The 21,267-nt window shown below is 44.8% G+C and overlaps 1 protein-coding gene across 1 annotated transcript; it reads left to right on the forward strand.

Annotated features, from left to right (window-relative positions):
* Positions 1-12,332: 12,332 nt before the first annotated feature.
* On the forward strand, positions 12,333-20,266 carry LOC140207502 (uncharacterized). The gene is made up of 2 exons (XM_072276027.1): positions 12,333-12,391; positions 17,419-20,266. The coding sequence occupies exon 2, from the start codon at positions 17,826-17,828 to the stop codon at positions 19,380-19,382; it is 1,557 nt and encodes a 518-aa protein (XP_072132128.1). The 5' UTR covers positions 12,333-12,391; positions 17,419-17,825; the 3' UTR covers positions 19,383-20,266.
* The last annotated feature ends 1,001 nt before the right edge of the window (positions 20,267-21,267 follow it).

The raw sequence follows: 21,267 nt of genomic DNA on the forward strand, positions 1-21,267 counted from the left end.
CTGTCTGAGAGATCGTTTTAATTGTTTTTTATATAATCTCACAGATGGTGACCGAGGAGAAGCTTTTTGAGGGAGGATACCCAGAGATCAGCAGGTCACACAAGGTATTAAGAGAATGACAGTGATGTGATGTCCTGTGTCATGAGTATAGACAGTCATCTCAAGTGAGGAGTGTGTGTGGAGATGCAGTTCCACTGGGATCAGGGAAGTGTCCATCTATCTGGCTGAGTGTACAATCTTTGGGATTCACTGCCCCGAGGGTGTGAAGGCTGGGTGCATCTGAGGTGGAGAGAGATAAGTATTTAAGAGAGTGAGGGGGATGGCCACGAAAGTACAGGTCAGAAACGGCCGTGTTAAACAATCATAAGATCATGAGATACAGCAGGAGAATTCCTCCTCATTTCTGGTCTAAATTGATTTCCGTCTCATCTGAGAGTCTGCCCCCTGGTCCTGGGCTCTGCACTATGGGAAACGTCCTCTCACATCCTTTCTATCTCGGGTTTTACAGTATTCAGGAACTTCCAAACTCCTGTGGGAACAGGCACAGAAACATCAAACACCATGAGCTATGATCTTGTTAGGTAGCCTCATGTGCAGCACCTTGTTAAAGACCATCTGAAAATCCGAACAAACAGCATCCACTGCCTCTCCTTTGTGTGTCCTGCCTGTTGTTTCATCAGAGAATTCCAACAGATCTGTCAGGCAAGATTTCTCCTGAAGAAAACCATGCCTACTTTGGCCGTACTGTATTGTGCACCTCCAAGTACCCTGAATCCTCATTGTTAATGGACTCCAACATCTCCCCACCTACTGAGGTCAGACTAACTGTCCTATAATTTTCTTTCTTATCCCTCCCTCCCCTCTTAAAGAACGGAGTGGCATTTGCAACTTTCTAGTTCACCATAACCATTCCCAAATCTAGTGATTCTTGAAAGATCATTACTCATTCCTTAAGAGAAACATGAGGGGGAATTTCTTCACTCAGAGGCGGTGAGGTTGTGGAATGGGGTGCCAGTGCAAGTGGCAGGTTCGATTTCAACATCTCAGAGAAGATTGGATGGGTTCATAGATGGGAGGGGGAATATGGTCCCAGTGGAAGTTGCTGGAACTCAGCAGATTGATAGGTTGGCACAGACCAGATTGGCCGAATGGCATTATTCTGTGCTGTCGTGCTCTATGTCCTTAATGTCTGCACAAACTCTTCAGCTCCCTCTTCCTGAACCCTTGGGTTTACACCATTTGGCCGGGAGTCTTATCTACCTTCAGACCTTCCAGCTTCCAAAGCACATTTTCTCCTCTGTAATAGCACCTATTCTCACTTCTGCCCCAATATTCTTGAGGTCTTGGCATTTTTGGGGGAAAAAAAGATGCAAAGTCAGGGTAAGGGATGTAGAGGGGACAGGGGAGGAAGAAGTCCAAGGTGGGAGGTCATGGGTGAAACTGGAGATGGGGAGGGGTGAAGTAATATACCCAAGGATAAAGTTTTCCTCAACGAAACCAGGATTGAGCACTCCATGCCACCGTGTGTAAAACTAATAAGAAGTACACAATACTAAAGTTAAATGAAAGCACTATCCAGAAAAATGAAGAAATGGTCACTATGGAAGATGAAGTTATCCATTCATGTCCCTCCAGAGAGACATCCCGCGATCTGAGTAGACAGATTCCGCGCAAACTGAGAAATGATTATGCTTTGCGATGCCTGCACCTCAAGTTTTACCAGCTGCAGCTGAAAAACAATAATTATTATAGGTTGACAAACTCTCTATAGACGGACGATCGCTAGACATGAAGTCTTGGTTTCTAGAACTGCACGTGGCAATGAATTCCACAGATCCACCACCCTCTGTCTAATCTCACCTTCGTTCCAGAAGGACGCCCCTCTGTTCCGAAACAGTTTCCTCTGGTCCTAGACTCTCCCACCATGGGACATACCAGTCTACTCAGGTCTTTCAACATTCGATAAGTTTCAATTATATCACCTTTCATTCTTTTGAATTTCAGTGAATACAGGCCCAGAATCATCAAATGGTCTTCACAGGACAAGACATTCAATCCTTTAGACTCTCTCCAGTCTTAGCCCATCCTTTCTAAGATAAGGGGTGCAAAACTGCTTACAATAATCTAAGTGAAGCTTCACCAATGCTTTATAAAGCCTCAACATTAAGTTCTTGCTTTTATATTCTAGTCCTCCTGAAATCGCATTTGGCCTCACTGCCACCTCAACTTATAAATTATCCTTTAGGGAATCCTGCACAAGGGCTCCTAAGTTTAGACTATTTAGAAAATAGTGTACCCCAGTATTTCTTTTCCCAACGTGCATGACTATACGCTTCCCTACACGGTATTCCATCTGCCATATTTACACCCATTCCTTGAATCGTCAAAGTCCTTTTATAGCCTTTCTGCCTGGCCTTTTATAGCCTCTTTTATAGCCTCTCTGCCCGGTCCTCCAGCTATCTTGATATCATTGGCAAACTTTCCAATAAAGCTATCAATTCTGCCATCCAAGTCCTGTGGAACATCACTAGTCACCGGCAGCCAAACAGAAGACGTCCCCTTTGTTACTATCCTTTGCCAATCAGCCACTGTTTTATCCATACAATAATCTTTCCTGTAATGTCATGGATTCATAACTTGTTAACTAGCCTCATGTGTGGCACCTTGTCAAAGACCTTCTGAAAATGCAGATGTACATCATTAACCGATTCTCCTTTGTCTAGCTTGTCTAACGACTTCAATAAATTCCAGGAATTTCAACACACTTTCCAGGCAAGATTTTCCTGGAGGCAAACATGCTGAGTGCCGATTTTATCACATGCCTCGAAATGCCCTGGAAACACATCCCCAACATCCGACTTCAATATCTACCCAACCAGTGAGGTCAGACGAACTGTACTAAAATTTCAGTTCTTCAATCTCCCTCCCTTCTTGAGTAGTGGAGATACATTTCTGAATTTGCAGTCTTCCGCAACCATACCAGACTCACTCCACTGATTCTTGAAACTTCATTGCTCATCCCTCCACAATCTCTTCGGCCACCTCTTCCAGAACTCTGGGATGTACACCATCTAGTCCAGGTGATCTATTTACCTTCAGACCTTTCTGTTTGCCAGGAACCTTCTCTCGAGTAACGACAACTTCACACACTTCTGACCACTGACATCTGGACATACAGCATCCCACTAGGTGCATCCACAATGAAGACTGGTGTGAAATACTTATTCAGTTCAGCCGCCATCTCCTTGTCACCCACCCTCCCCAGGCATCGTTTTCCCCCGGTCCGACATCCACTCTTGCCTCTTTTACACTTCATAGACCTGAAGAAACATTTGGTATCATCTTGTAACTTCGTATTCCATCTTTTTTTTCTTAATTAATTTTTTAGTTGCCTCTTGTTGGTTTATAAAAGCTTCCCAATCATCTAGCTTTCCACCAATTTTTGCTCTGTTATATGCCCTCTCTCTGGCTTTTATGTTGGCTTTGCCTTCTCATTAGCCGTGGTTGTATGACGCTCTCTTTAGAATAGTCGTTCCTTTTTCAATGTATATATCCTGTGTCTTCCGAATTGCTTCCCGCATTTACAGCCTTTGATGCTTTACCGTCATCCCTGCCAGTGTTTTTTGTCTGTTATCAAATTTGGCCAATTCCCCTCTCATTCCTCTGTATTTGTCCTTATTCCACGGTTATATTGATAGATCTCACTTTAGCTTCTCCTTCTCAAATTTCAGTGTGAATTCAATTATATTAAGATCATTCTCTCCTCAGGGTTCTTTTACCTTAAGTGCTCTAATTCGGTTCATTGCACAACACCAAATCCAGAATAGCTGATCCCCAGCTGGGCTCAACATGGTGAGCAGTGACCAGTGATGTGCCTCAGGGATCTGTTCTGGGACACTTACTCTTCATCATATTTATAAATGACCTGGATGAGGAAGTAGACGGATGGGTTAGTAAATTTGCTGATGACACAAAGGTTGGGGTTGTTGTGGATAGTGTGGAGGGCTGTCAGAGATTACAGCGGACATTGATAGGCTGCAAAACTGGGCTGAGAAGTGGCAGATGGAGTTCAACCCAGATAAGTGTGAGATGGTTCATTTTGTTAGGTCAAGTATGATGGCAGAATGTAGTATTAATGGTAAGATCTTGGCAGTGTGGAGGATCAGAGGGATCTTGGGGTCCGAGTCCACAGGATGCTCAAAGCAGCTGCACAGGTTGACTCTGTGGTTAAGAAGGCGTACGGTGTATTGGCCTTCATCAATGGTGGAATTGAATTTAGGAGCCGAGAGGTAATGTTGCAGCTATATAGGACCCTGGTCAGACCCCACTGAAGAGTACTGTGCTGAGTTCTGGTCGCCTCACTACAGGAAGGATGTGAAAGCCATAGAAAGGGTGCAGAGGAGATTTACAAGGATGTTGCCTGGATTGGGGAGCATGCCTTATGAGAATAGGTTGAGTGAACTTGGCCTTTTCTCCTTGGAGCTACAGAGGATGAGAGGTGACCTGAAAGAGGTGTATAAGATGACAAGAGGCACTGATCATTTAGGGCAGTCAGAGGCTTTTTCCCAGAGCTGAAATGGCTGCCACAAGAAGGCATGGGTTTAAGGTGCTTGGGAGTAGGTACAGAGGAGATGTCAGGGGTAAGTATTTTACTCAGAGAGTGGTGAGTGCGTGGTATGGGCTGCCGACGATATTCCAGATAACTGTGTATCAAGAGTCCCGATGAAGGGTCTTGGCCCAAAACATTGATTCCCATCGATAGATGCTGCCTGACCTGTTGAGCTCCTCACATACATTGTCTTGTTGCTCTAAACTTCCAGCATCTGCTGTATCTCTTGTGTCCCATATACTGGTACGTTTCTGGAAAGGAGACACAGGTAGGCAGAGAGGGTGCTGTGGCTGTGTTGGTAAAAAGTCAAATCAAATCAAATCATCAGAAAGGTGGCGTAGGGTTGGAAAGCAAACATTAAAAAAAAAATCACCCAACAGTCTGATAGAATTTCTAAACTATCTATTTTCATCAAAAATAAACATGATTATATGAGTATAATGAGTATATATGAAAGTCTGATAAAAAAAAACACAGGCCAGAAAACTTAATTGAGAAGCCAACTCAGAAAAATGTATTACCACTATGGAAGAAATAACTAACCAGTGGAATGAGTATCACCCTCCATGGGAGACATCCCAATGATCTGAGCAGATGAAATGGTGACAAGGAAGCATCGAGCCCCTGACTGAGAGTTGGAGACCTCTTCCCTGAAACAGAGGGATTCCTCGCAGAAATACAGGCCAAGGTGGTTAACAAAGAAAATAAATCAAAAATGCATAAAATACAAACAAGCAAGGTGATTAATGCAGAAAATGCCAAGAGAAACCAGACACAGTCCAACACATTCTGGGATCCTGCAGCAGTTGAACTCAATCGGATTACGTACACAGGTACAATCAAATAGCAAATATCATTCACTAAAACCTTGCTTTAAAATATAAACTTATGAATGACCACCGTAACTTCATAAAGGCACCATAAATTCAAGCCTGATCCGGTTTTAGAGTCAAAATCTCACAATTTATATGATAGTCAATACATTATTTCAGATAGGACAATCCATAATAACCATCCAGATATAATATTACAGGATAACCAAGCAGGAACAACTCCCTCAATAGATAAAACCATTCCCAACACACACATGTTCCTCGACCAGTGGAGCACCTCACCACAGGCATTGTTTCTGTCATCAGTCAGACAACCAAATTATTTTCTCTGTCAATCAGCTTCCAAATGTTGCTACTCTGTCATTTATTGCACACCCTGCTGCTGATTCCCTTCTCCTCATCATACGTTCTTACCCCGACCATCGTCCAGAGCCCCAAACTCTGCCCTGTGCAGACTCGCCTCTGGTTTCTGACCCTGCTCCGTTCAACATCCAACTAATGGCTTCTCATTCTGTTTTCAGTCTTGAGAGGACAGTGGCTTTTTCTAACAACCCTGGCAGCTATGTAGGATGCTGGTCAGAATCCACTTGGAGTACTGTTCTCAGTTCTGGTTGCCTCACTACAGGAAGGATGTGGAAACCACAGAAGGGGTGCAGAGGAGATGTACAAGGATGTTGCCTGGATTGGGGTGGGGGGGACATGCTCTCTGAAGACAGGTTGAGTGAACTCGGCGTTTTCTCCTTGGAGTGAAGAAGGATGAGAGGTAACCTGACAGAGGTGTATAAGATGATGCGAGGCATTGATCGTGTGGATAGCCAGGGGCTTTTTTGCCCCAGGGCTGCCACAAGAGGACACAGATTTAAGGTGCTTGGGAGTAGGTAGAAAGGAGATGTCTGCAGTAAGTTTTTATGCAGAGAGTGGTGAGCGCCTGGAATGGGCTGCCGACGACAGTGGTGGAGGTGTATACGATCAGGTATTTTAAAAGACTTTTGGATTGGTACATGGAGCTTAGAAAAGCAGAGGGCTATGGGTAACCCTAGTAATTTTTAAGGTAGGGGCAGGTTTGGCAAAACTTTGTGGGCTGAAGGGCCTGTATTGTGCTGTAGGTTTTCTATGTTTCTTTGTTAATCCTTCAGAAGCAGGGAAAATGACCCATAATGTGGAAATAAGAAGGTGAACTACCAATGTCATTCTTCCTCAGCCCAGGGATTTGAGGGGTGAAGAACATGTCAGCTAGAACTGCAGTCAATTTGACTTCTTCAGTCTGCAGAAAATTCAAGGGGAACCCCTTCAGCCACACAGTGGTGACTGTTTGGAACCCATCACCACAGGGAGAGCAAGAGGGGAACAACAGGGGAGGATTTAAAAGGACTATCGTGGAACAGAATCACTGGCAGGGTCCAGCCGGCCTGAGTTGACTCATTACTGTACACTAGGTGCATTATAAATTCACTAAGTACCAGAGACAAGAATTCAAACAGAACTGATTTATTTGCCTCAGATCCAGGATATTAAACAACAGTCCCATTAAAGGTGAATGTGCAGCAGAAGAAACTCCTCCCATGCCCAGTGACCAGGGTGCAGAAATGGGTGGGGTGAGCAGCAGCAATAATTGCAGAGTTCAGCACCGACAGTCACTCTCGAAATTGCAATCAGCAACGGTGATGGACAAATACCCAGCAAGCAGCTTATTCAAGCTTTCGCCCCAGTGTGAACCCGGCAGTGTGTCACAAGGTTAAATGACTGAGTGAATCCCTTCCTACATTCACAGCAGGTGAACGGTCTCTCCCCAGTGTGAACTCAATGATGCACATTTGATGGAGATGGCTGAGAGAAACTCTTTCCAATGTCTGAACAGGTGAAAGGCCTCGATCCAATTTGAACTCGTTGGTGTCTCTGCAGGTGGAATGACCAAGTGAAACCCTTCCCGCAGTCTGAGCAGGTGAATGGCCTCTCTCAAGTGTGAACTCTCTGATGTACCTTCAGTTTAGATGATGAAAGGAATCCCTTCCCGCAGTCTGAGCAGGTGAACGGCCTCTCCCCAGTGTGAACTCGCTGGTGTACCTTCAGGTTCGATGACCAAGTGAATCCCTCCCCACAGTCAGAGCAGGACTGATGATTGAGTGAATCACTTGCTCCAATTCTTCAGTATCTGGACAGAGACAGAAAAACTGGCGTATTGTTTTCAAGATTCCTGTAGAGAGATTCCTTGTCGTTTTTAATCTGTAAAAAGATTTACAAAATCCATCAATGGGTGAAGGACATTTCAGATGAGATCACTTGAGTTGCCAAGGTGTGAACTGACTTCACACTGTTACAGTAAGGATCAACCCAAGTTGGAGAGAGAAATCATCTTCTAACTGGGCACAGTGTTGGTATCTGGAATCAAACTCCCTGATGCTCTTCCTGTCTCAATAAGAATGGGGCATTTCTGCCATCTCAAATCTCTGACTTGGCTCAGTTTGACTCTCTCTATTGGTAGTATTCCCTGTTCCCACTGAGCTGTATGGGTGCCTGGCCCCAAAGGAACTGAAACACTCTCACACAAATAGCCTTTGTTGACCTGCAGCTGGGACCTTCTTTTATGCACTGTTAATTTAAAGTGCCGCAGTTTTAACGCCATATAAAAATTTGCTGCTGAGATGAATGGTTGGTCTGTTAAAAGGAATTAGAGTGAATATTAGTATTATTTCAGGTTCTTGTCACAGTCATAGAAAAGTACAACACAGAAACAGACCCTTTGGCCCATCTAGTTTGTGCTGAACTATTTAAATGTTTTATTCCCATATCCCTACCATCCAGGTACCTACACAAACCTCTTAAATGGTGAAACTGAGCTCGCATTCACCACTTCTGCTGGCTGCTCATTCCACACCTGGATGACCATCTGTGTGAAAAAGTTTCCCCTCATGTTCCCCTTAATGTTTCACCTTTCATCCTTAACCCATGGCCTCTGGTTGTAGTCCCACACCATCTCAGTGGTTAAAGCCAGCTTGCATTTACCCTATCTATAACCCTCATAATTTTGGTACAATTCCATCAAATCTTCCCTTAATCTTTTACATTCCAAGGAATAAAGTCCTGACCTGTTCAATTTTTCCTTATAACCAAGTCCTCCAGACGTAGCAATATCCTTCTGAATTTTCTCTGAACTCTTTCAACCTCTTTTACTTCTTTCCTCTAGGTAGGTGACCAAAACTGCACAAAATAGTCCCAAGTTACGCATCACCAATTTCTCATACAGAGTCAACATAGCATCCATCTCCTGTACTCAGTACATTGGCTTATGAAGGCCAATGTGCCAAAATCCTTCTTTCTCCAGCAACTTTTGCGTCACCACAGTACACACAGGTAACAACAGTTTCTGTATTGTACATAAATATTTCCCCTGAACCCTCCCCCAGGTGACTGACGGTGGTGAACTCAGTGATGGCAATGCCAATGAATATGAAGGGAAGGGCAGTAGTCTGTCTCATTGGAGTCTGGCACATTTGTGATGTGAAAGCTACTTGTTGCCCAGGACAAGGTGTTGGATATCATTATGGATCCAGAGAGAATGGGTTAAACATGTTCTCACGGGTAGAAAAGTCCAGAACAAGAGGAGGTAGAACAAGCAACGCACACAAAATGCTGGAGGAACTCAGCAGGCCAGGCAGCATCTATGGAAAAGAGTACTAATGCTGAGTTCCTCCAGCAATTTGTGTGTGTTGCTTGGATTTCTAGCATTTGCAGATTTTCTCTTGATTGTAATTGGAGGCAGAACAAAGGTGATTTTCTCAACAGCTGATGTGAAAGATTTTGTGCCTTTCTCCGAGTTCCCGATCCTTGCATTTAGACAGCTGGAGCTCAGCTCTGTCTGAGAGATCCATCGGTTCCCATTCCCTCATCAGCCGGAAGCCCCCTGGGGCCCGTATAGTGATCGAGAGAGAAAGGGAAGAATCGGTGTTGGAAAAAGTCCGACCAGAGAATCGTTCTTACCTGCAACTTGGACCTCCCGAGGCCGGTTGTGTACTGCGCGCATGCGTGATATTCGGGAACATCGGCAACCCTGACACCAGCGCATTCAATCGGTGAGTCAGCGACTGCGAAATTTAAACGCTGGGCTTTCTGGGTAATCACGACGCCATTAAAAGTGTCTGCAAGCACCGGTTCCATGCCCATGGATCAGTGTTTGTATGTACAAAAAACTCAGCACCTGTTTTAATGCAGACAGCAACTCCCATAAACAATATACTGAATATCAACAGGCATTCCCTGTGTTTCATGCCAAAGTAAAACCCTCTTACAATGCAGATATAAAAAACAAGAGATTCTGCAGTTGCTTGACATGTACACACACAAACACACACACGCAAAATGCTGGAGCAACATTCTGGACCGAAGGGACTGTAATGTGCTGCAGATTCCTGTGATTCTATGTAATTCAGCGGAAGTCTCTTCTCCCAGGGAGTGGTGACTTGTTCCAACCTGTCATCACATGGAGAGTGAGAGCTGAACGGCAGGGAAAGATTTTAAAATACCTGTGCACCGACAGTTTCGCACTGGGATTCGGCCGTTCATCTGCTCCGTGTGTGCGAAATGACTCATTCACTTAATCCACTTTATGATGCTCCGGTGAGTTTACAATAAAATAGAGGTCACATTTCTGTCCGGAGTGAGCAAAAAGGTTTACTCAATCATCCCAGCTGGTGCAACGCCAGCAACTTCACATCAGGGAGGAACTTCAAATCAGCTCTATGTTAAATATTTAACCATCAAGGTAACTGAGGGACTGTTAGAAACATAGAAAATAGGTGCAGGAGTAGGCCCTTCGGCCCTTCGAGCCTGCACCGCCATTCAGTATGATCATGGCTGATCATCCAACTCAGAACCCTGTACCTGCCTTCTCTCCATACCCCCCTGATCCCTTTAGCCACCAGGGCCATATCTAACTATCAATCCCCCTCTCCATTATATAATCAGTTCAACATGACTTGCCTTTCATAAGTCTATTTTTTCTGTTATTGTCACACTTTGTCGAAGTGTTAGTTCTGAGACTGATTATCATTTGCAAGGCTTTCCTACACTGAGGTTAATCTGCCTGATCTAGGATTGCTAGAATTATCCTTGCATCTCTTTTGAGCAAAAATACTGTATATCCTATTCTCTTGTCCTCAGATGCACCCCAAAGCTGTAGATGTTGGACCACAACTTCGCAGTTTCCTCACATACAATCTATCTGTACCAGATGATTTATCCACATTCAGTTCAGCTGGCATTTATGGCAAATCCTCTTTTTCAACATCTCCCCAGAACAGAGCCTCATCTTCCTTTTCTGTTACTGTCAAAATCTGCAGTTCTTGCGGCTGCTCATCGCACCCAGGACCGAACCATAGTCACTGAGCATTGGAGGAGTCAGTTCTGCTGATGTTAGCCCTAAACTAGAGTGGTGTTTAATATTATGGATCTGTGAAAGACAAATTAGTTCTGTATCAAATCCCGTGTCTCAGGTACTTACTGTCTCTACCACACTCACGATGTACAGTAGAGAGGCCACTCGGCCCATTTAGTTCCTGCCCATGTTTCTGTTCCATATCAGTATATCACAATCTATCCCTGCCATTTCCCTCTCACTCTCCCTGTGATGACAGGTTACAACATGTCACCACTCCGTGGGATAGGAGATTTCCCTTGAATGTCATAGAATCATAGAAATCTACAGCACGTTACAGACCCTTCGGCCCACAATGTTGTGCCGACCATGTAACCTACTCTAGAAACTGCTTAGAGTTACCCAACCGTATAGCCCTCTATTTTCATAAGCTCCATGTACCTTTCTAAGATTCTCTTACAAGACTTCATTGTATCCACCTCCACCACCGTCGCTGGCAGTGCATTCCACACAAACACCACTCTTTGTTTAAAAAAACTTAGCTCTGACATCTCCTCTGTACCTATTTCCAAGCAGCTTAAACCTATGCCCCCTCGTGTTATCCGTTTCAACCCTGGGAAAAAGCCTTTGGCTCTCATTCACCTGCAAGAAATTTTCTGCATGCTTTTCTCCAGGCTGAATAAGATGATGAGCTCACTGTGGTTTTAACGTTCTTCAGGGCTCTGGACTAAGGTGCTGAAGCTCCTTCTTCCCTGCTCTTTTCAACGTTTTGGGTCATTTTCACTAATTTCAAAGGACTGTGTCTCAGACAGCTGGGTTGTTGCAATGTGCCTCTAAAGTCTGACAGTAGACGAGCAAGTGAGTCATTGATGGAGCAGAGTCAGAAAACAAAGAGTTGTCAGCCTGATTCAGGGCTTTGGGGCTCCAGAAAGAGATGGGACTTAGAGTTTATAAGGAGGAAGAGGAAGAGAAATCAGGCCGGCAGGATGTGGCTACAAATGAAAGATCAGGGACATTTTGAAACAGTTTGCTTGGGAAAAAAAGTGTTTAATTTCTGCAAATTAATGGTGGAAATCAACAGATCAGGCAGCAAATGTGGAGTGGAGACAACGTTTAGGCTGAGCCCCTTCAGCATACCGAGACTGTGTACTCCTCTGCTTAGTTGCTGCTTGAACTGCAGAGTTCCTCTAGCACTTTGTGTGTGTGTGTGTGTGTGTGTGTGTCTCTGTACTGTATTTCCAGCAACTGCAGAATCTCTTGAGTTTTATATCTACATTTGTAAGAGGATTGTACTTTGGCATTAGATACACAGTGATATTGAGTATATTTTTTACGGGAGCCGCTTTCTGCATTAAAACAGCTGCTGAATTTTCTATATGCACAAAAAAACCTGAGCTATGGACGTGGAACTGGTGCTTGCAGAAACCTTTAATGGCACCGTGATTACCCATAAAGCCGTGCGATAGAAATTTCGCCCTTGCCGAAGCACCGATCAAATGCGCAGGCGTCGGCGTTGTGACGTTGCCGAATATCACGCATGCGCGCAGTGCACGGTAGGCCTCAGCAGACCGACAGCAGGTAAGAGCGCGTCCCCGGGGATGAGGGAGAAGGTGAGGGGAGACATGGAAAGGGGAGAGCGGAGGGAGAGAGACAATTGCTGTGATCTCCGGGCTCCGTGACCCGCAATCCCGGGACAGTCCTGCTCTCTTCCCTCTCTCTCAGCCCCACCATCCGTACACGGGCCCCGGGGAGCTTCCGGCTGATGAGGGAATGGGAACCGATGGGTCTCTCAGACAGAGCTGAGCTCCAGCTGTCTAAATGCAAGGATCGCGAACTCGGAGAAAGGGAACAAAATCTTTTACATCAGCTGTTGTGAAAATCACCTTTGTTCTGCCTCCAGTCACAAACCAGAGAAAATCTGCAGAGAGGGCACAGTTTTAAGGTGCTTGGAAGCAGGTACGAAGGAGATGTCAGGGGTGTTGTGTTCTTTATACGTACCGTGGGTTACTGATAACAAACCATATTCTGCAGAATTGAACTTGTATTTAACAGCAGAAAAAAACAAGTTTTACACTGCCATGCTTCTTGATAATTCTTCATTTCTGCGCATGCTGGGAACTCTGTCCAGTCAGGTCCTGACACGTGATATCACCACAAGGGGTGAGTTTTTTACACAGAGTGGTGAGTGCGTGGAATGGGCTGCCGGCGACTGTGATGAAGCCGGATACAATAGGGTCTTTTAAGAGGCTCATGGATAGGTACATGGTGCGTAGAAAAATAGAGGGCTATGGGGAACTCTAGGTAATTTTTAAAGTAAGTAATGTCTGGCACAGCATTGTGGGCTGAAGGGCCTGTATTGTGCTGTATTGTATTTGTTGTATAAATGGGGAAGTCACTTACCCATGACCTCTGGTTGTCGTCCTGCCCAACATCAGTGGAAAAAGCTGCTTGCATTTACCCTATCTATACCCTCATACCTTTTTAAACTTCCAACAAATCATCAAAGCAATGTATAATATCCTTTTTTACGCTTAGAGCCTTTTTTAGATGTATAAAATGATGAGGGGCATTGATCGTGTGGATAGCCAGAGGTTTTTCCCCAGGGCTGAAATGGCTAACACGAGGGGCATAGTTTTAAGGTGCTTGGAAATAGGTACCGAGGGGATGTCAGTGGTAAGTTTTTTTACACAGAGAGTGATGGGTGTGTGGAATGCACTGCCAGCAGTGGTGGTGGAGGCAGATACAAGAGGGTCTTTTAACAGCCTCTTAGATAGGTACATGGAGCTTAGAAACATAGAGGTCTATGTGCTAGGGAAATTCCAGGCAGTTTCTAGAGTAAGTGTCATGGTTGGCACAACATTGTGGGCTGAATGGCCTGGAATATGCTGTAGATTTCTATGTTCTATGTTGAACAGCAAAATTACTTTGGCTACCCTACAATCCTCTGATAACTCTCCCATTACTAAGGATGATTTAATTATCTCTGCTAGGGCCCCAACTATTTCTGCACTTGCCTCCCGTAGAGTCCGAGGGAGCACCTTGTCATGCCCCGGAGATTTATCCACCCTAATCTGCCTCAGGATAGCAAACATCTCCTCTTCTTTAATCTGTATAGGGTCCACAATTTTAATGCTGCTTTTCCACACTCTCATTGACACTCTGTCCATCTCCTGAGTAAATGAGATAAAAAAAAAAATTAAGATCTCACCCATCTGCTTTCGTTCCACACATGGATTGCCATTCCGGTCTTCCAGAGGAGCAACTTTATGCCTTGCAATCCGTTTGTTGTTAATCTATTTCTAGAATCCCCGACAATTATCCTTTATCTTTTTTACGAGGGCAATCTCATGCTTTCTTTTCGCCATCCTGATTTATTTCTTATGTTTTCTCTTGAATTTCTTATACTCCATAAGAACCTACCTGCCTATCTTTGTTATGCAACTCCATTTTGTGCTTCACTAGGTTCTCAATATCTCTTGAAAACCAAGAGATACAGTTTCTATCTTTATCTTTTATTCTGACAAGCACATACCCACTTTGTGCTTACAAAATTTTGCTTTGAAGGCCTCAATTTACCAAGCACACCTTTGCCAGAAAGCAGCCTGTCCCAGGCCACAGTTGCCAGATCCTAGTGTCATAATTCCAGGTGTTGATCCGTGCTCTGAACACATCTGCCTTTCCTACGCTACTCCCTGTATTGAAATATACAGGATTGAGCATATCCACTGCACCATGCTCAACTTTTTCATTCCTGTCTTTGTCTGAGGTCTGAACAACAACTGTCTCCACAACGTCTCCAGTATCTGTTCTGTTATTCAGGCTCCCATTCCCCCTGCAACTTTAGTTTAACCCTCCCCCACCCCCACCTCCCACCATGCAGCTCTATCAGCCCTTTGTGCTTCATCTCCCAGATCAATAAAAAGGAGGTGCATACCAGGTACAGGCAGATAGGAACAAATGGGATACTTATGAAATACAGGAAATTAAAGTGAACACTTATGAAAGACAAGGAAGGCATGAGGTTGCCCCAGCAGACATGGTGAAGGAGAATCCTCATGGATTTTGCAGATATGTTAAGAGCAAAAAGGATTGCAAGGGGGGAAAAAAAAATAATCCTATGCAAGATCAGAACAGTAGTTCTGATCTGAGGCAAAATAGATGTGGGAGATTTTTTTTTGCATCCGTATTTACACAGGAGATGGTCACAGAGTCTATAGAAGTGAGGCAAAGCAGCATCAACTTCATGGATCCTGTACAGATTACAGAGGTGGAGGTGTTTGCTGTCTTAAGGCAAATTAGCGTGGATAAATACCCAGGGCCTGACAAGTTGTTCCCTGGGACTCTGCGGCAGACAAGTGCAGAAATTGTCGGGGCACGAGGACAGATATTTAAATGATCTTTAGAGACAGGTGAGGTACTGGAGGATTGGAGGACAGCCAATGTTGTTCCGCTGTTCAAGAAAGGCTCTAAAAATAAACTAAGAGATTGTACATTGGTGAGCTTGACATCAGTAGTGGGAAAGTTATTGGAATGCATGTGCAGGAACTGGAGATATGCTGTAAGTATTTGGATAGGTGTGGACTGATTAAGGATAGACATCAGGGCTTTGTGCATGGTAGGTCATGTCTAACCAATCTTGTAGAGTCTCCCGAGGAAGTTATCAGGCAAGGCAGTGGATGTTATCCACATGGACTTGAGCAAGGCACTGGACAAAGTCTCATATGGGAGGTTGGTCAAGAAGGTTCAGTCACTCAGCATTCAAGATGAGACAGTAAATTGGATGAGACACTGTCTTTGGGAGAAGCCAGTGTGTGGTAGCAGATGGTTGCCTCTCTGACCGGAGGCCTGTGACTAGTGGTGTGCCACAGGGATCAGTGCTGGATCTGTTATTGTTTGTCATCTATATCAGTAATCTGGATGATCAGCAAATTTGCGGATGACACCAAGATTGGTGGTGTAGTGAACAGTGAGGAAGACTGTCATGGCTTGCTGTGCAATCTGGACCAACTGGGAAAATGGTTTGAGAAATGGAAAATGGAATTTAATGCAGACAAGTGTGAGGTGTTGCACTTTGGTATGACGTACCAAGGGAGGTCTTTCACAGTGACTGGTAGGGCACTGAGGAGTGTTGTAGAAGAAAGGGATCTGGGAATACAAGTCTTTAATTCACTGATAGTGGGGGAGTCCAGAACCAGAGGCCACAATTTGAGAATAAGGGGTAGGTCATTTAGCATGGAGTTGAGGAAAAACTTTTTCAGCCAGAGAGTTGTGGATCTGTGGAATGCAGTGGAGGCCAATTCTCTGAATGCTTTTAAGAAGGAGTTGGAGAGATCTCTTAATGATAGCAGAGTCAAGGGATATGGGGAGAAGGCAGGAACGGGGTACTGATTGTGGATGATCAGCCATGATCACAGTGAATGGCAGTACCGGCTTGAAGGGCCAAATGGCCTACTCCTGCACCTATTGTCTATTGAAAATGGTGTCATGGATGTGACGGAAAGAAAGACTTTGGCCCATTGGCCTTCATGAACCAAAGTACTGACAACAATAGATAGACGTTATGTTGACTTGTGGAAGACATTGGTGAGGCCTAATTTGGAGTATTGTGTGCAGTTTTGGTCACCTACCTACATGAAGGTTGTAAAAGAGGTTGAAAGAGTTCAGAGAAAATTCACAAGGATGTTGCCAGGTCTGGAGGACTTGGGTTATTAGGAAAGATTGAACAGGTCAGGACTTTATTCCTTGCAACATAAAAGATTGAGGGGAGATTTGATGGAGGTATACCACTATTATGAGGGGTATAGATAGGGTAAATGCAAGCTGGCTTTTACCACTGAGATGGGGTGGGACGACAACCAGAGACCATGGGTTATGGGTAAAAGGTGAAACGTTAAGGGGAACATGAGGGGAAACTTCTTCACGCAGACGGTCATCCGGGTGTGGAATGAGCAGCCAGCACAAGTGGTGCATGCGAGCTCAATTTCAACATTTAAGAGGTTTGTATAGGTACCTGGATGGTAGGGGTATGGGAGTGGGTGGTTTAAATAGTTCAGCACAAACCAGATGGTCCAAAGGGCCTGTTTCTGTGCTGTAATTTTCTGTGACTGTGACAAGAACCTGAAATAATACAAAAATTCCCTCTAAGTTCTTTTAACAGCTGTGTGGACCAACCATTCATCTCAGCAGGAATTTTGTATATGGTGTTAAAACTCTGGCACTTTTAAGTTAATAATACATAAAAGAAAATCCCAGGTGCCTGACAAGAAAGACAATTTGCCTGATACTGTTTCAGTTACTGTGGGGCCAGGCAACCATGCTGCTCAGCAGGAACAGGGAATAATACCAATGGAGAGAGTCAAACTGAGCCAAGCAGCAAATTGGAGATGGCAGAAATGCCCCATTCTTATAGAGACAGGAACAGCATCAAGGAATTGATGGTCATTCCAGATACCAGCACTGTGCCCAGTTAGAAGATGATTTCTCTCTCCAACTTGGGTTGAACCTCACTGTAACAGTGTGATACCAGATCAAACCTTGACAACTCAAGTAATCTCATCTGAAATTTAGTCCTAACCCAGTGATGGATTTTGTAAATCTTTTTACAGGTTAAAAACGAGAAGGAATTTAGCTCCTAGGATCTCAAACACGGCACGCCAGTTTTGCTGTCTCTGTCCAGATGTTTGAGAAGTGGAGCAAGGATTTCAATCAACCACCCTTCCTGCTCAGACTGTGGGGAGGGATTCACTTGGTCATCTGACCGACTGGCTCGCCCGTCATTTTACACAGGGGAAAGGCCGTTCACCTGCTCAGACAGTGGGAGTGGATTCACTCGGTTATCTCAATTGAAGGTACATCAACAAGTTCACACCAGACAAGGCCATTCATCTGATCTGTGTGTGAGAAGGGATTCAGTCGGTCATCCCACCTGTGGACACACCAGGCAACTCACACTGGGCAGAGGCTGGTCATCTGCTGAATTTGTGGGGAAGGATTCACTCGGTCATCTGACCTAATGGCTCACCAGCGGTTTCACACTGGGGAGAAGCCGTTCACCTGCTCAGTCTGTGGGAAGAGATTCACTGATTCATCCTCCCTACAGAGACATCAGCGAATTCACACTGGGGAGAAGCCATTCACCTGCTCAGTCTGTGGGAAGAGATTCAATGAGTCATCCAACCTACAGAGTCATCAGCGAGTTCACACTGGGGAGAAGCCGTTCACCTGCTCAGTCTGTGGGAAGAGATTCACTAATTCATCCACCCTACAGAGACATCAGCGAGTTCACACTGGGGAGAAGCCGTTCACCTGCTCAGTCTGTGGGAAGAGATTAGCTGATCAATCCAGCCTACAGAAACATCAGCGAGTTCACACTGGGGAGAAGCCGTTCACCTGCTCAGTCTGTGGGAAGAGATTCACTGAGTCATCCAGCCTACAGAGACATCAGCGAGTCCACACTGGGGAGAAGCCATTCACCTGCTCAGTCTGTGGGAAGAGATTCACTGGGTCATCCAACCTACAGAGTCATCAGCGAGTTCACACTGGGGAGAAGCCATTCACCTGCTCAGAATGTGGGAAGGGATTCACTCAGTCATCCAACCTACAGAGTCATCAGCGAGTTCACACTGGGGAGAAGCCGTTCACCTGTTCAGAATGTGGGAAGGGATTCACTCGGTTATCCAGCCTACAGAGTCATCAGCGAGTTCACACTGGGGAGAAGCCATTCACCTGCTCAGAATGTGGGAAGAGATTCACTGATTCATCCAGCCTGCAGAATCATCAGCGAGTTCACACTGGGGAGAAGCCGTTCACCTGCTCAGACTGTGGGAAGAGATTCACTCAGTCATCCCACCTACAGAGTCATCAGCGAGTTCACACTGGGGAGAAGCCATTCACCTGCTTAGAATGTGGGAAAGGATTCACTCAGTCATCCAGACTGCTGGCACACCAGTCAGTTCACAGTGGGGAGTGGCCGTTCACCTGCTCAGACTGTGGGAAGGGATTCACTTGCTCGTCTAAGCTAATGGCTCACCAGCGAGTTCACACTGGAGAGATGCTGTTCACCTGCTCAGTCTCTGAGAAGAGATTCACTGAGTCATCCAACCTAGTGGCACACCAGCAAGGTCACACTGGGGAGAAGCCGTTCACCTGCTCAGTCTGTGGGAAGAGATTCACTCAGTCATCCCTCCTGCAGAGTCATCAGCGAGTTCACACTGGGGAGAGGCCATTCACCTGCTCAGTTTGTGGGAAGAGATTCACTCACCCATCCACCCTACAGAATCATCAGCGAGTTCACACTGGGGAGAAACCATTCACCTGCTTAGTCTGTGGGAAAAGATTCACTCAGTTATCCACCCTGCAGAAACATCAGCGAGTTCACACTGGGGAGAAGCCGTTCACCTGCTCAGTCTGCGGGAAGAGATTCACTCAGTCATCCAACCTACAGAGTCATCAGCGAGTTCACACTGGGGAGAAGCCATTCACCAGCTCAGAATGTGGGAAAGGATTCACTCAGTCATCCAAACTGCTGGCACACCAGTCAGTTCACAATGGGGAATGGCCATTGTTATGAATCCCTAGATTTTGTTTGCTGTGGACTGTCATTTTGAGAGAGAGAGAGATTAAGAATGGAAATCAGTCTGACTTGCAGCTTGTTTACATCACTCACAGCTTGTTTAGTTTTAACCAAGGACACAGACACTCAGAGTCAGACGGAGATGAAGGAGGAAAAATGGAAGGTTCGAAACAAGGGAACTAGTGGCCAAAGGTCACTGTTTCAAACTTTCCTATGCCCACAAAGGTGGATTAATTATCGATTCAGCATACATTGAATGTGTGGTTGTCACCTCATTTGATCCATAGGAGTGGATCGGATTTGGGGTATCCTGTGAAGACCACTTATGTGTTAACCCTTGCCTGGGTGTAGTGTGGAAATTCACTTGAAGACGATACCCCTTGTGAAAAGTCACTTTCGGTGATAATTTGTATGTGGATTTGGAACAACGATGGATAAAATCTACAGCGACTGTTCTCTCGTTTTACCACCATGGATGCTGTGGAATTCAACGTTATTGCCTCCTCTCGACATTTACCCTGGATTACAAATATCTCTCTCTCCTCAACTATTCTGTGGTTGAACTGAACTTTCATAGCTTACCATCTCAAGACTCCAAGCCTTGTTTCCCCTGAGCTCAGTAGTTTGGGAGTTATACTTACCCACATTTATACACATAACACTGTTAACTTTTGTTTGTCTTGCTTAAGTTACTATATTGTTTGTAGGTACTAATAAAGATAGTGGATTTAACATCAAAAACAGACTCTAGGTGTAGTCTATTGCTGCTGACTCATTTCTAAAGTGTTACGGGGACAAAATTGGGACTTGCATCCGGGATAGGAAAAGATTTGGAGGTGTATTGATTAATTATCGATTTCACTGGAGAAATCCCTTTTGATTTATTTGTGTGTGGAAAATAAGCAGCAATGGATGTTGATAGATTTCTGGAAGCGCCAACCTCTAAGGCACTGAAGGACACCAGAAGTATTGAGTTGTTGAGTATTGTTAAATGGTTAAAACTTGCTAAGGTGAAATCGACAATGAGGAGGTCACAGATGCAGAGGATAATAGCTGAACATTATGTATCTGAGGGTGTGTTTAAAGTGGAGGAGTTGGAGGTGTTTCCTGAAAGTAAACCTAGTGAGCTTGGCCTCCCGTACAAGTTAGAAAAATTCAAGATGGAGGCTGTGGAAAGGCAGAGGCAGGTTGAGGCTAGAGAGGCAGGAAAACAGAGAGAAGAGGCAGAAAAACAGGGAGGAAGCAGAAAGACAGTGGCTGTTTGAACTGGAAAAGATAGAGAGATTGCAGCAAAGGGGTCTAGCATTAGACTCTGGTGATAAATTTGAGGGCAGTCAGGATGTTAAATTGGTACCTCCATTTGACGATGCAGAGGTTGATAAATACTTTCAGCATTTTGATAAGGTTGCTCAGAGTTTAAAGTGCCCAAAAGAGGGTTGGCCTATTCTCTTACAAAGTGTAATTAAGGGAAAGGCTCAGCAAGCCTATTCTGCTTTGACAGTTGATGAAGCAGCTGATTATGACATAGTGAAACAGGCTGTGCTGAAGGCTTACGAGTTGGTCCCAGAAGCATACAGGCAAAAGTTTAGAAATTCGAGGAAACCTGTGAACCAGAGTTATATGGAATTTGCTTATGAGAAGTTTGTGTGTTTTGACCGCTGGTGCACATATAAAAATGTAAATGATGATTTTAACAGCTTGAAAGAGTTGGTTTTAATTGAAGAATTCAAAAGTTGCATCCTTGATTTAGATTTAGATGAAAAGGATGCTGCCACTTTGCAGGAGTCTGCTAGATTAGCAGATGAGTTTGCTTTAACCCACAAGGTTATGTTTACCCCGAGTAAGAGTTTCCAAAAGAGTAGCAGGGATAACCAGGGTAAAT

The sequence above is a fragment of the Mobula birostris genome, chromosome 13 (assembly GCF_030028105.1).
Source record: "Mobula birostris isolate sMobBir1 chromosome 13, sMobBir1.hap1, whole genome shotgun sequence".
Classification (NCBI taxonomy): Eukaryota; Metazoa; Chordata; class Chondrichthyes; order Myliobatiformes; family Myliobatidae; genus Mobula; species Mobula birostris.